The sequence below is a fragment of the Stegodyphus dumicola genome, chromosome X2, assembly GCF_044657685.1.
Source record: "Stegodyphus dumicola isolate Sdum_Otavi_A_Nest chromosome X2, ASM4465768v1".
NCBI classification, from domain to species: domain Eukaryota; kingdom Metazoa; phylum Arthropoda; class Arachnida; order Araneae; family Eresidae; genus Stegodyphus; species Stegodyphus dumicola.
In genome coordinates, this window is record NC_140781.1 from 195,623,788 (window position 1) to 195,639,837 (window position 16,050).

The 16,050-nt window shown below is 33.6% G+C and overlaps 1 protein-coding gene across 8 annotated transcripts in view; it reads right to left on the reverse strand.

Annotated features, from left to right (window-relative positions):
- LOC118198261 (3',5'-cyclic-AMP phosphodiesterase 4C-like) overlaps positions 1-16,050 on the reverse strand; it is a 539,317-nt gene that overhangs the window by 41,999 nt on the left and 481,268 nt on the right. For all 8 annotated transcript variants that reach the window (XM_085809228.1, XM_085809230.1, XM_085809226.1 and 5 more), the window contains one exon: positions 14,281-14,345. In XM_085809228.1, the coding sequence (XP_085665354.1) occupies positions 14,281-14,345 (65 nt within the window). The remainder of the gene's footprint in view (positions 1-14,280; positions 14,346-16,050) is intronic.

The following is a 16,050-nucleotide window of genomic DNA, read 5'->3' on the forward strand; positions in this document are numbered from 1 at the left end:
GCTTCACTTCGAACAGTGTTGCCAATGCTTGCTTTCAAATCATTGAGTTGTTAATCAAAAAATCGTTAAATGTTACAAAATATGAAATAAATAATGAAACAAATTCTAAATTTAAATTTGATCTTCCCGGTGTACATGCTCGGGTGGAGGACTACGTTATCCAAAATTTGATGGCCCTAGGTACCGTCATTTTTTCACAATGCGAGGAACATACATACACTCTTGTGCAAAATTAAGAAAATTTGTATATTATGTCAAATTTCTGAAAACCTAAGGGGCAGATTTTAATGAAATTTGATGTGAGTATATATTTATGAAAGAGAAAGAGATATAATGTTCAAAAAAAATTTAAATATGCATGATAATAAGTAAATCCCACAGTGCAGGGATGCCCGAAATCCAAGTTGTGATAACGGTTTGAAAATGAGTCTAATATGGGTTATGACCCCCTCTCAGAGCAAGAAAGGTCGCACAGCAAGACGGGCATACTGGTCTGAAGGCAGTTTACGAGACCCTGTGGCAATCGATCCCACTCCCGCAGCAAGACATTCTTTAACCCCGGCATGGGTCTCAGAAGGAGATGGCGAGATGAAATTGCCCTTCCAAGAGCGTCTCAGACATGCTGTACTTATAGGATTCAGGTCAGTATATCTGGCTGGGCAATCCATGCGGCGAATGTTTTCACTTTCCAGGTAATCGTCGACCAGCTGAACCCTCTGAAAAGTCGAACATAGGTCTTAACATAGGTCTGGTCTTGTCTCTGTACCTTAGTTAAGCACATGCAGGGCCGTGTGGCCGTCCAACATAACGCCTTCCCAAACCATTACGAGTCCACCACAGTGTAATGATCTTTATCCCTTCTGAGGAAGAGATGGTATCGTATCCCAAGCTCTCTCCAGATATGGATATGGAGAAATGTGGACACCCATTGTTTAACCATTGGTAATGTGAGTATTGTCCAGCCACACTAAAAATCCAAATAAATTACACACCACAGGACTTACAGGGGATCCTGCCAGGCGTTGCTTGCAATACTTTGTATTTTACCAGACCGCGGGCAATGCCTTTCTTTTTCTCTAAAATATACATTGGTGTCTTTCGCACGTACATGCTATGGAGGGCAGCTCCAGGTCTGCTTGCATACTACGTTTTAAGTAATAGCTTTGTTATATTATTCTAGGTTGTGCTGCATAGCTCAGTGCCTCTTGTGGACAGGAAGCTCCTTATAATTATGATTTTTTTTTCGGAGATGGATGTTCTTGGTAGCGTATCTAATAAAGGGAGTCACTTCACTCTCTGAGTACCTCGAGAATCAGCGTCCAGGCTGAATCTCGACTCATCTATAAAAAGCGCGATGCTGCAATAAATAGCCTGGTCCAAGGCACATGTTGTCTACAGCATGCTAAACGCGCTCTTTTGTGTGCTACAATGAGCGGGAAGCCAACAGCGCGTCTTCTGGTATACGGTACTCTCTCAAGAAACCTTCAGGCAACTATAATCCGTGACACTCGGGCTTTACACCCTTACCCACTTTTATGATCTTTCCCCTTACCCGGCTTTAAAGTTCTTACGAGGTCTTTATTTTCGCTGTTGTTGGTCGTAGTCATACATTTCTAGTCAATTCTTTAAAAAAAAAAATCAATATATAACTAAATTTTCGGCAAATAAAGAAATCTAACATTTAATACGATCTCCCGCTTCCTATACATGTATTTGGGAAAATTTTATACTCGTTATGAAAGAATAAAATTATGAGAAGTTTGACTCCCTTACGACAAAAATTGATCGGGATATTTAACTTTAAAATTTGCAATTTTTGATGTAATTTTAAACTTGCCTTGTCATTGGCTAATTAAATTAGAACAATTCAAGGAAATAAGTTTAAATGAAGTGCAGGAAGGAATAAATGCGTATAATTTAATAGGCCGTACAATTAAATCATGTGGTGTCCACATCAGATTTTTTAGACGTCGAATTCTGTCACAAGTATATATAAAACTCCAATGCAACTTAGCGTTGTATTACACATTTCCATATATACAAGCCATGGAATACTTGTTTGTGAACAACTGCAGTCTTAATTACCGACAAGATGTCAGTGGCTACTGTCATAAGTATGTTTCTTAAATATCTAGTATACGACGAAGCAATTAAATTAGCTCATCTATATAATGTTTAACAAAAGAAATCGCATTAAAGAACGTGTTGTAGAAATGCTCGCCAAAAGAATTCAGCGTTTTAATGTTTATAAGGTATTTTCTTCCTCCTTTCCGCATGTGGTGGAACTGGAAGCCCATTCGACGAGTATTCGGGAGGTCCGAAGTTCGAATCCCGGTGAGGGCACTACACGTTTTTCACTTTCCTGCATCGATAGAACCTAATGTTTCTACCACTTGGGGCCCGAACTAAAAGGTGGTAAACAATAATTCGTTATCACTAGGATTGGCGATAGGGTACCGTAATTCCCAGTATCCCTTTGAAATGAGGAGTATGTAAATTATTTTATCCCTTCTTTCCGCATGCCTTCGTGGTGTAATTGGAAGTATATTCAATACGTATTCGGGAGGTCCGGAGTTCGAATCAAGGTGAGGGCACTGCACAGTTTTCATGTTCCTGCATCAGCATAACATTGATGATATGATTACAAGTGCAAAGATTTTTGAATTTTTTACAAAAAAGGCGCATGTGACAAATTCTTACTATAGGTCGATTTACAGAAATTGCATCCTGTGGTAAAAGTATTGGCACTCACAAGCGGCCGAGCAGTGTAATCGCTAAATAATGGTAGGTCGGCCACGTTGTCATATTCTGGCGGAAGGCATATATTATTTCCTATATATAATGTGATTCCCAGCACGTTCCTTTAAAATGACCTCCACGAAGGCAATCCTTCCTTCATTCAGATTGTCCTCGTTGCTCCGCCTTAATCAGTTAACCCATGCAAAATTAACCCATTTAACGATCAGTTAGGGAAAATTTGGTTCATTTGATTGGTCAATAAAGATTTTTTTCACAGAATAAGTAATACTTCTTTTGTGTGCATTCGCGGATGCTGATATCAAATGTGCATGCGGACAATTACAGTCACTTGCAGTTTCTGATCGATGATCCTGGTAGGAATCACTTCACATTTTACAAATGCTTTCTAAAAATATATTTATTTCTAAAATATTTCTATCTCTATCTGTCGATCTATCTACCAATCTATCTCGACACATACAGCAAAAAGAATAGATTAAATGCTAAAAATACAAATAATGAGCGACAAAAATCGCGTGAATGAAATTCGCAAGAGTCTAATTTTAATGGTTAAATAAAAAAAATTTTCAGCTGTAGGATTAAAAATGATAACACAAAAAAATGCCAGGCAAAGGAAAAGCACCAAAGGTCATGGCGCCATCTATTGGAGAAATTATGAACGAATCATAATTAAGAAATTATTACTTGATAACTAATTGTAAAGGTTTCGGATTTCAGTTTAAAATTTGAAGTTAGGAAACTAATTTGAAGTTAGGCATACTTCCAAAAGCGAAATAATTTTCGTTAAATGTACCAAAAAAAAAAAAAAAAAAAACTGGGAAAGGATTTTACTGCATCTAATTTATACAGATAATGACGACTTATTTTATTTCAGTGTGACTTAACAAAATTTAGTGTTATTGTGATTTATGCGCATCTTAGCGATTTGACTCGATTAGACGCATATGGGTAAAACATTCCTCTTTGAGGATAAAAACAAAGTTCCAAGCATCATACACTACAATGTTATACATCTTTCTGGGAAGTACCTAAAATTTGTACTAACATACAAGAGCGGTGTGACACGCGTAATTCTAGGAAGCGGGTCACACGCCCCATACAGCTAAGGTTAAGAAGCGAATTTTAAAAAATCTCTTTTACGACTACGGTGACAACCTAGCTGAGGTTCATTTATCTGAGAAAATATTTTTTTAGCTTAAATGATAGCAAAAATCAAAGAAGGTATTATTTTTGTAAGATCATAAATCAGAAAATTATTTCTAGTTCAAAAATTCGGTTAGCATTTGACTGTAATTGAAAGTATTTGAAGTCTATGAAGCATGGCATGCAACAATCTGTGAACGTTCATTTCTTGTATTCAGATTAGTAAAAAATTTCTTATTTGGAATTTCTTACTTGGAATTAAAGCAGTTTTATTACTTTTTTTTCTATAATTCATACTAAGTTAAAAAAAATTGCAAATTAAAATTCACATTTTTAAACAGAATAAACAAGCAACAAATTTTCATAAAAATGCGGTTATCTGTTTTTAACATTTTCAGGAGTGTAATTTGTATATTCATTTGTCAAGAATATATTATTGAATTTATTTTGAGGCAAAATGATTTAGTTACCAAATAAAAAAGAATTATGCTCAGTTTTGCATTTTAAAACATTTCTTTCAGTCAAATACAAATCTATGCGTGCGGCATTCATTACATGAGACTTGTTTTATTATTAATTGCTTAATAATTTTCATCCGCAAGAATTCCACAAATTTTCCTCCGAAAATTGGGCCTTTCAATCCAAGCCATACAAATGTTCTCTTATTAAATTACCTGCTATCACATAACACATAATAAATAAAAACATAATCCGTAAATTTTAAATTTTAAATTCAGTGATTTTCAATTTGATGTTTATTCTGATTAGTTTCTTTAAATGCATTCATCAATAAAAGTTTAAAAAGGAAAGAAAATTCAAGTTTAACATTTAAAATAGTTTTTAATGTTTATCTGTTTGCAGATAGAATATTTTTCCGAAGACGAAGCGAATTATTTGATGCTTGGTTGAAATTTTTGTCGCAAATAAATTTAGATTGGAGTTAATTCTCTAATCCTTGTTTTCTGTTCAAATGCCTACTGATAGATGGCGACACCAGCTCAAAACTTTGAGATGGAGTGGAGGCATCGTAGCACTAACTTCAATATTGATTACATTAAAAATTTTTAAAAATCGGTGACACTTTTATTAAATAACTATAAATTTAAAAGTACTTGCAGTTAACTAAATCATTTATAATTAGAGAGTGCATAGAAATTTAACTCGGGATTCATTCTAACTAGAACAAAAGAACATTTAATAACACCACAGCCAAGATACGATTTTTCAGCATCATATCTGTGACTTCTATTTACTTGAATGTTCCTTATTAAGGAAATAAGGACGCAAAGAGAACTTTGAGATACATACTATATTCATATATCATTAGAAAGCTGACTAAGATGCTTAGAAATGCATGCTGGAAGCAAAAAGTCTGGGATTCGGTTAATACTGTGTGTGTGTGCGTGTGTGTGTGTGTGTGTATATATATATATATATATAAGTTTATTAAATAAAAGCAAAGCACCCTAGAGTTATTTGCTTAAGCTGTGTGTATACTAAACAGTTACCTTTGCCCATGTCTTTCCTGATATTTTTGCGAAATATAAATGCTATGACATGACATTTATATTTCGCATAACAGCATAACGTTAGGATTTCACCGATATGGAAATAAAATGCATCATTTTCTTTTCCTATCTATTTAACTCGTAGAGACCTTTTTTTTTTTTTTTTTTCCCGTCCTGCTCCATGCTCAAAAAATCTGAGGGGGTAATTGATTTTGATGGTAAGATAATGGGACTAGCGTCCGATCCGTCTTCCTAGATATAGTTGATTAAGGTAATGCAGTGTTAAAATTTGCCTTCATCTTTTGAAAGTTCATGCCAACATGCTTTCCTGAATAATCATCTTTTAAATATTCAGCCAGCACATTTTTTTGGTATTTCAAAAAGACTGCAGAAATAAATATCACTTGAATGATTGTAGACCCATAGCTCCAGTCTACAAATGTATAAAATGAGGTAGGCTTTCGTGTTACAATAATTTCAGCCATTTAATATTCTAAAAAATGTACAAAACTGAAACTTTTATAGATACTGTAAAAAGTTGTTTAAAAGAAAAACATTTTCCGTAGCCTAACAAGTCAAAAAAAAATCATTATCATACTTTAAAAATTACCAAAGATAGCTTTCTTTAACATTTTTAGACACCATATGCAAATAATTCTAAGCATAGCTAGGTATACATACTAAGTTTTAAAATGCAAATTTTTAAAAAGTAAATTTATATGGAAAGATTAATTTAAAAAAATTATTTCAAATTGATATTTGTAATTTGAAATTTTATATTTAATTAAATACAATTTCACAGAACCCTTATACAGACGTTCCTTTTCCGGGCAGAAAAGTAATTTAGGTCATACTATAATTTTAACCATTGTTAGAGAAAATTTTGCATGTTTTGGACTAAATGTTTAATTTGAAATTTCTTTGCAAGTTATAAATATAAATTTCGTGTAATTTTAACAAATAGTTCCTCCATGATTGAAAATTGATTGATGTAAATATTTTTTCATTCCCCTTGCAATATGCCCACAAAGACAGATAACCTAATGGGCTAATTTAGTAAGGCAACCCAATCCGAAGTGAAAGAAATGTGGTTAATTTAATGAATTTAGAAATAATTAGCTTTAGTTAGAATAATTGATATGAATTTCTAGAGAATTTTACTTTAAAATTAAATGCGTGTTAAATTTTGAACTGACATCTGAATTTTGTATGCATGCTTAAAAGAACTTGTATTTCCATTGCATAGTTTCTGAGTTTCATTACATGAAGCATAGTAGAGAGAAATATTTTGAAATATGAATTGAGATTTTATGAAAGAAATAGGAATTTTCCATTTTTTTATAAATAATGCCTGTGAACTGTTTCAGATTAATTACTTGTGAAATTAAAAGCCACATGCGAAACTTATTGAAAGTATTATGCGAAAACAGTTTCTTGTTGGGAGTTACTCAAAGTTTTCTCTAAGAACAACCCAATCTCTAGTCTACTTTATAAAAATGTTCATAAAAAGTATTCAAGAAACACAAAGAATTTCACCATTCTAAATTATTTGTTTGATAACTTCTGTATGTGGTTCTCAAAATATCACAAGAAATCAAAATTCAGATAGTTTAACTATTTTTACTTTGACATATTTTCCCCAATTTTAAACTTAAAATATGCATTCATGCAATCACTTTTACCGTAGCATTTAAACGATATAATCAAGGTCAAAGCTTGAATAATGTTGATACTCTTGCACGGTACTTTTGTTTCAAATTCATCAAATACAACAGCATCTTGGTCGATGCTGTAAAATCTTTATTGATTCAAAAGGTAATATATTCTGTATACGATTTGATATTAATGATGAGTTAACCTGCATTTAAAACAATACAGTTTCAAACAGCTTTGGATAAGACTTAGGCTATCCGAGACGCAGTTACATGAATTCATTAAAATTTTACATTAGTAATGCACCTGAGCCTCCAAAATGGGATAAGCGGCTGGCGGACCTGGTGGCAGCCAAGCGCCCCTTGAATACGCAGCGATTTGGAATTACTTTCTTTTAAAATGGATTTGGAATTGCTTTGTTTAATAAAAGTAGCATAATCAATCAAAATAGTTTATTTCAGATATCTCAATAAAATAATATACTCATCAATCTACTTTACTTAAGAGTAAGAAATCAAAAATATTTGGACATTTTAAATTTTATCACAGTCTCCTATTTACTTACATTTACTAACAACCGTTCTTAGAAATTATGTACTTGCCACTTGTAATTCTAAGCAATTTCGTGCTCTCACAGAAGTTATTAACTTAGATAAAATGACTCATTGTTGTGTTTAATTTGTTCATTTTCCATTAAATGCTTGTCACTTTCAGATGCTAGAAGTAGCAGCTGTGAAATGCTGTAAAATGTTTGACAGCATCTCCAAACATCTTTTACTGACAGCTGTTGATGAACCAGTAAATAGTTAAAGACTTTCTTCATTTTTTGAACTAAATTTTACGGCATTATGCATAAGCCTCAATGACAATAAATCCTACTTCTGTCATGTGGCTGTTGCGTATCGAAACAGTGCTTGCTGTCTTCACTATTCGGATCCACTACATCAGTGTAGGCTGAGCTGTGCATTGTATCTGTGTTATATCATCTTTGTTAATGTATATTATGAAATTCATTATTGCTATTCCACTTTTGTTAAAATGGTAAGTATAAGCATTTATATAACTAATGTTCGAATACATTTCGTCAATGAAATAGCATTTCCGTTTAAACACTATTTTAAAAATTATCATTTTGTGAAGATTAATTATAATTTAAAAATTACCGTATTTTGCAAGGAAATCAATGTTTCCCAATTTTCAGACTTAAAAGCTGTTGCAATTTAGCTTCTAATAATAATACTAAAAAATTCCTTTCTGGTCTTAATATTTTCATTTAAGATGAAAGCCAAACCTGAATTTAATAAAATGAAACTGTAGTTCATAGGGTTATCTGTTCCAAAGTGACTCATATAAAAACAATATTTGGTTTTTAATAATATTTTGTAGCAAGTTTATGAACTTTTCTACTGTTAGAATGTAGAGTCATTAGGTTAATTGGAAGCAGAAAAGATGAAAAATATGCAACCGCCTTCGCCGGGAATCGAACCACAGACCTCTGGAATACCGGCCCAGGGTGCTACCGTTACACTACGAAGGCACACTAAGGAAGTGGGAGAAATACTTTCTATACTGCTCTTTTTAAAGGGAGACTAGGGTTTTGGGGGACCAAGTCGCCAAATCCTGGGTGTGGAAAATCATCATCCACAACCCTTTGTAGTTCGGGTGCCACTTGTAGAGTATTTAGGTTAATTGGAAGCAGAAAAGATGAAAAATATGCAACCGCCTTCGCGGGGAATCGAACCACGGACCTCTGGAATACCGGCCCAGCGTGCTACCGTTACACCACGAAGGCACGCTAGGGAAGTTGGAGAAATACCTTATAAGAATAGTTAAAACAGAGACTGTTAGTAGATTTTTTAGACTATTTTTCTTTGCTATAAAAAATATCGTCTGCTTGGAAATTTTTTAACTGCATCTATATTTATTTTTGAAAGTATAAATTATCGTCTGATACTTGACAAGTTTGCTTTCACACAAAATGTAGCTTTTAAAGAAGCAATGGATGGAAGGCTGTTTTTATGCTCTTTCCGAAGAATATTATTCATATTTAGTTATTAAAAAAACTATAAAAGCCATGGTTTTGCGTTATCTAAAGTTACTATAGAGAATATTGTCATCAAAAAAGGAAAGAAACGTCAAGGTTTAGCTTCAAGTGGAAAAATGTTCCAAATACATATATCCAAGGGGAAAAAATGGAATGTTTCGAATGTTCGAAAGGTAAGATCTTTAATGTTTACAGAAAATCCGCCAAGTCAAAGGACAGTTGCAAAATCATAAAAACGCTTGGTGTAATCTGTAAATAAAGTATCATGTTGATCTGAATCTTAAAAAGACGAAAAAACATAATGTGAATTGTCTTTCTCCACGACATACCGCCGAACGCGGAAAGCCCTGCAGAATTCTATATGAGAAACATTTATCCGGGCAAAAATGAAAAATATTGTCACAATAGATGAATCTCGGGTATATTAAAATAACTGCTATAAAAAGAGATCCATTTATTATCATCAAAGAGGGAAAAAAATTCTTAAATCATGGTTCAAAGATCTAAAGAAAGATTTTCAAAGAGATTTATGATAATTCCTGGTTTTTCATATAGCGGCAAATTAAAAATAAAGAGAGTGGAGATAAATGTTAATATAAACTCCAAATATTACCCGGAACATATTTTAAACCCAGTTTTCTAATATGACATACCTTCTTGTAACATACAGTGCATTAGTCAGTAGAACTAATCAAGACAAAGCAAGCGACCACACGTCAAAATCCATTGTTCATTTTTTGAAAGACAAGGAGCAAGAAATGGGCATCAAGGCCACTAATCTTCATTCATATCGTCACTAAACCTCTTGATGTATCACCCATGGATCTTTGGGCTTTTGGACATTTTAAAAAGCGGGTTGTCCAAACGTTGACCTACAACTCTCCTTGGGCTTTGGAAAGCTGTCCAAACGGAATGGGATAAAATACCTCTTCTGATACTACAAAATACTTTATTGTCTGAGAAATTACGGTGCAGAAAGATAGTTAAGAATAATGGTCATCAAATAGAACATTCAAAACGCAAGCGTTTCTATAAAGATAATGAAAATCGCCTAAAAATATGAGAACATCCTGTGTAAATGGTATTTAAGACGAGACATATTATGTACTTTTGTTATAAATGACTCTTCTAAATGTACTTTACAACTTTCATCAAAATACAAAGTAAACTATAGAACATTTTGTAATAACTACGTTATGTGCATCAGTGTTTCCTAATTAAATTCATTACGGACCTTTCATATTTTGAACAACATACTGGGACTGCTTAATTTAGCATATAGAATTGAAGTCACTGCAGGGAAGAAATTCTTGTGGTTCTAACCAGAAAACAGGCATAGAATAAAAATATTTCACATTCATTCTATTTCATCACTTGTGAAAGATTAAGTTAAAATATACAAATATAAAATTACCAGGCTACCTGTCTTCAACACAAGATCTTTTTAACAAGTTCTCCGAGTCCAACAATTTTAATCTAACCACAGCAGAGGCTACACGCTTTAGCTAGACCGCGATAGAAATTCAAACGCACATTTACCTAAATAGGATCTAACCTCAGTCAACAAAACTCACAGGAAAGCCAGCACTGGTATTGCTAGCAGACTTTTTCTTCGATCGGCAAAGTAGCAGACCCCAGACCAAACTCTCGCGCTCTTATGAGTAAATCCTCTAAACCTTATAGTAAAATTTCTTGCCATTCAAATCTGTATAAATTCTGGAATGAGTGAACCTCGTGGCGAAAAGAGGCAGAAAGGAGATTGAATTAATCACCATTTCATTAGTTAAACTAATTATTATTATTAAACTTTCATTACTAAACATAATGCTACACCTTTTTGGTTATATTGTGTCTTAATTACACCTTTTTGTTTCATCTGCTAAAATCCTAATCAATTACTTCTACGGGTGGTTTTGCGGTTAGAAGACAAGACTGCTAATGTATAGTCGAAGTATAGGATTTGTTAGTTTTGAAATATAAAAGCATTTTAATACACGTGGCAATCATACGACAAAAACAGCTTCGCTGTAAGATTTTTCCATCCACTAGGTAGGAAAATATCTGTAAATATTTATATTTTAATGCGTAAAAGAGTTTTTAAACTTATGGAATCGATGGGAAACTATTTGGCAATCACTAGTTTACATATTTCTGTATTTTTGAATTGCATTTTAACAATAACGGTTTGAGTTTTATTAAATGGTAAGAGTGAGGGTCATTTTTTTAAAGGGAAAATAAATATTTGTAGGATTTTTCTGCTAGCTTGTATTTTAATGGTGTCATTTGCTAAAAATAAGAATTTTAGTAAACCCTACTTAGTTAATATATTATGCATATGTACGAATTTAATACCTATTCCTTATACAAAATTACACTTTTTTAAATTTATTTTCTTGCATAACTTAGGTACGAGTTAACATTTATGACTATAAGAGTATTTTTTGCACATTTTGATAAACACGGAAGTTTAACATTGCAAGAGAACTAGGTTATAACAAATGCTATGTGTAGACTCATAAAGTATAATATGAAATATTAGACTGTAATTTTTTTCGATGCAAATGTAATTCTTTACACGTGTATCCATTTACGAAAACTACTTTTTATCATATGAATTTATTTGCTATTTTGAAATATATCGATATAAGCATGCGCACCGCAAATATGTTAATCATTATTTTCTCCTATTAGCAGTATTATGGCTAAGGTCCTTTCACTTGAATCACTTTCAGAACGATACTGCGATTTCTATTCAGTATATAACGAAGGCAAAAGGCTTCCCAATGTTGCTCCGATATAAAGTGCCTAACAAATTCAGTTAGTAGCTTAGTTGGGAAGCCTCTATAAAAGTATTGGTTTTCTCATGGAGCTCAATTTTGTTTTATGAAGTGCACTATTACTTTATATGCGGATGAATTTCTTAAACAGAGAATGAATGTAAATTCCATTATCTTATTGTAAAATTCCCTCGATTTTCATAATGAGGAAACTCTGCTATTTGACACATTCTGATCTAGACTTTTTATTAAACCAACATATTAAAATTAGCATTTCATCCATTAAAACTTCATTCTGCCATTAAAATTCTATTATTATATTCTGAAACAAAGCGACAAAATCTAAAATTCTCCTTTGCCAACAACTGATTTTGACCAAAATGTCCAAATTTTCTTGAATTTATAGCGCGAATAATTAATATTAAATTTGAAGTTTCTTGGTGAGAATATTTTCGACCCTTCCTTAATATTATATGTAATCTTTTAAATATACATTTTATTTGAATTTATTGGAATTACGAAGAAAATTATTGGAAAGAACTATATCAACTATAAAGTTATCAAGTCGATTAGGGTTTGCATTTGTGGTCATGAGGAAAATCGAAACTGAAACGGGAAAGGAAACTTTTCACATGCTTTGGAGTAGTTCAGTGTTTTGAAACTGCATTCAAAAATACGGCAATCGAGGCCAAGGAAATGCAAGTTATTTGTTGTATTTTTTAAGTAATTCATCATCCTCGTTAACAAATATTTAATAACATATATAAGAGAAGAAAGTAAATCAGCAACGTACTACAGCCTTACTTTCGACTCTCCCTTATATTCCACTTATACTTTCGGACACTGATCGATTGACATTAGTTATAAGGTACGTTTTGGAAAGTGGGAATGTAAAAGAAAGGTTTAGAAAAATTATACCAATTAAAGAGCATACAACACCCTTTCTGGAACAACTGGTATTCCTTGCTTTAGCATAGGCATCGATATTAAGCTTTGTAGAAGGCAAAAATATGATAAAGCAGAAAACCTGTTAGGAAGTTGTTCAACATTGTAAGCTCATATTCAATATTGCAGTCCAAGTGCGATCTAAACATATATCTTGCACTAATCATTCTTTAAATTGATTGGATATTGCAGCTGTTCTGGAAATTAGCAGCACCGCTGTTCGGTATTTTATGTTTGTGCAAAATTATTTGCTTTTTTCTCTGTATACCCTCATCACTGGAAACGTTTGAGCAGAAAGTTGAAACTATTTTAAAGGGAAAAAAAATTCGACACTAGATGGTGGGCACGAGACACACTTGCATTAAAAATTGGTTACAAGCATATAAAAGAATGTTTTCATCCCTTCCTCCAAACTCCACGTCCTTAATCCAACCACTGGATTAAGGAATCACAAAAACATCCAAAGCATATTATATCACTCATGTTTACATCTCTGCAAATAAAGAGTAGATGAAGGAAAGCACGACCCACTAATAGCATTTTGGAAGCAATTCAACATAAGGCACTGCATAGAAACGATTAAATTCACAAGGGAGCAAGTGAAATCATCAACAATGAATACTTGCTGGCACCAACCCTGGCCAGAAGCCGTCAACAGTTTTAAAGGATTTCCATCCATTGAAAGTGAAGCAAAGGGAATTGTACAAATTTGCGAAAGCAATAAGCGGCAAAGGAGAAATCAAAGAATTAGTCGAGAATAGCGATCCTGAAATAACAAATGAAGAATTGGATAACTTTGTAACACCAGCCGAAGGTGAAAGAAGTGATGTAAAAAAGATAAAGACTATACCCAAAGTTACACGAATTGTTAAAAAAGTACAGGAAATGTCTCATTTTGTAATGGAGAAAGAAGAGGCCATTTTAGAAAAGGTATTGAAAAACATTGCACTCCTTACCGCGAATCGTTTAATGACTTCCGTCAGACATTGTCCTATGCTTAGCCCGTTCATTCCATAGAAAATTAACTTTGCGGAATGCAACTTTGCCGTAACCCCGTAATGTGTTATTAACTTTCGCAAAATGTTTCAGTAATAATGATGCTGATTAATTACATGTATTTAATTATATTATGCACCTTAGCACTAACTGCGTTTCAAGCATATAAGTATGAAAATATTTTCTTAAGGGTCCCACAAATTTTATCGCTAGGGGGTCCCAACTAGCTTAACCGGCCGTAAAGGTATTTCCCATCTACGCTTTGAATTTAAGTTATGGAAAATTAAAAACAGTACTCAAAATTTCGCAATACACTTTCAACAGAAAATATTGTTTTTAATTAGAATATCACTTGTGCAAAACTTAAAACTGAGAGAGAGCGAAAGAGTCTAAAATTTTCAAATTCGCTTTTGAAAAGTGTATTAAAGACAGGAAAAATAGAGCAACAACTTACCTGTAAGATTTGCTTTGGGTACTGGTGCACTATTCCCTGGGCTTCCACAGACTTTCTTCTGTTTGCTAGAAATTATATCCACTCATCAGTAAAAGCAATCGTTATGTTAATAAAATTAAAATATGAAAGTCATTGGATGTAAAACTCTTACATTTTAGATACAACATGTATTATATAATCCTTTTATGAACATTCACATTTCATGTTAAGAAATTCTCTTGTCGTTGGGTTTTTCAAATTTAAATAACTGAGTGATTTAGAGTAAAGTGTATATTTAGAAGAAATAAAGAAGTCAATTTTTAAGGGTGAAGAAACTCCAAAGAATTATATCACCTATCTATCTATATATAGTATATATATGTATATATATATAGAGAGAAACTTGTTATTAAAGTTAGTTATTTAATTTTTTTGTTTCGATTTTTATTTTAATTTGTATTTGGCTCAAAATGGATTTCAGGTTTGCGCTTCATGTTGATTGATTTTCGGTGTCTTCTTTAATTAGGCAGCTTACCGCTTTCGGTGATATTACTATTACACTTATTCCATTCTCTCTCTCTATATATATATATATGGATATATATATCTGCGCGACGTTTGACCTGCAATACAGCTGCAACTAGACTTGGCGTGGGTGCCACAAGTTCTTGATAGCGGACTGGAGTCAGGTTGTACTAAATGTCTAAACAGCGGTCACGCAAAGTCGAGATATACCGACATGGTGGTGTTTGAGCTCTGAGCTACCTCTGCATGATATCCCAATTGTGTTCTATGGGGTTACGATCCAACGAGTTAGGTGGCCAGGATATTAATTGGAATTCATACTTTTGCTCCTCGAAACACTCCAACACAATGCGAGCTTTGTGACATGCGGCGTTGTATAGGGGGGGAGCAACTATTCGCTTGGAAGACATCGTTCCCTGACAAGACCATCGACATGATGAATGAGAAATTGTGATTTATCCGATCAGCAACTGTCTTCCACTTATCCATGGTCCAGTGTCGATGTTCACGAGCCTACTATAGGGGTAGTTCACAATGACGCTTGGTAAGCAGAGGCACACGAGTGGAACATCGGCTGTGCAGTCCATCAGTGTCCGCTGAACTGTGTGTTCCGAAAGACTTCACTTGGACCTGCACTGTATTGGACTGTCAGCTGAGCCACTATCTGGCGCAGATTTTGCTGTACCAAGGGGGACAGTCTCCGACGTCCTTTTATTATATTGAGGCATGGACGTCTCCAACACGTTGACGTCTAATGCTGGTTTCACAGTCATTTAACCACTTTGCATAAATACTAACAACGGCAGATCGTAAACAACCTGCCAATCGTGCAGTTTCGGAGATACTCGTTCCGAGTCTTCGGGCCATTACAATCTACCCTCTATCAAATTCTCTTAGATCAGCAGCTTTTCCCATCACTTACAAAAGCAAGTGCAAGAATGGTTCCTTACCTTCTCCAGCAGCAGTTAAATGCCATTCCCACTTAGTCAGGTGCTCTCCTCGTCATTCAGAAGAGTTCATAGAAAACTGTTGGGATAATCATAATGTTTCTACTCGTCAGTGTGTATATATACATATACACACACACCTAACAGAGAATTTATAAATTAAAAATTATCTGCTATGAAATGTGAAGTGAAATTTCGATAGAAAATGTGTATTATTGTGAAAATAATTAATTGGTATTAGTAAATAATTGCACTGGAATCGTGAATTAAAATGCAAATCTAAAGAATGAAACAAAAGAACTATTGCTGATTACGTAGA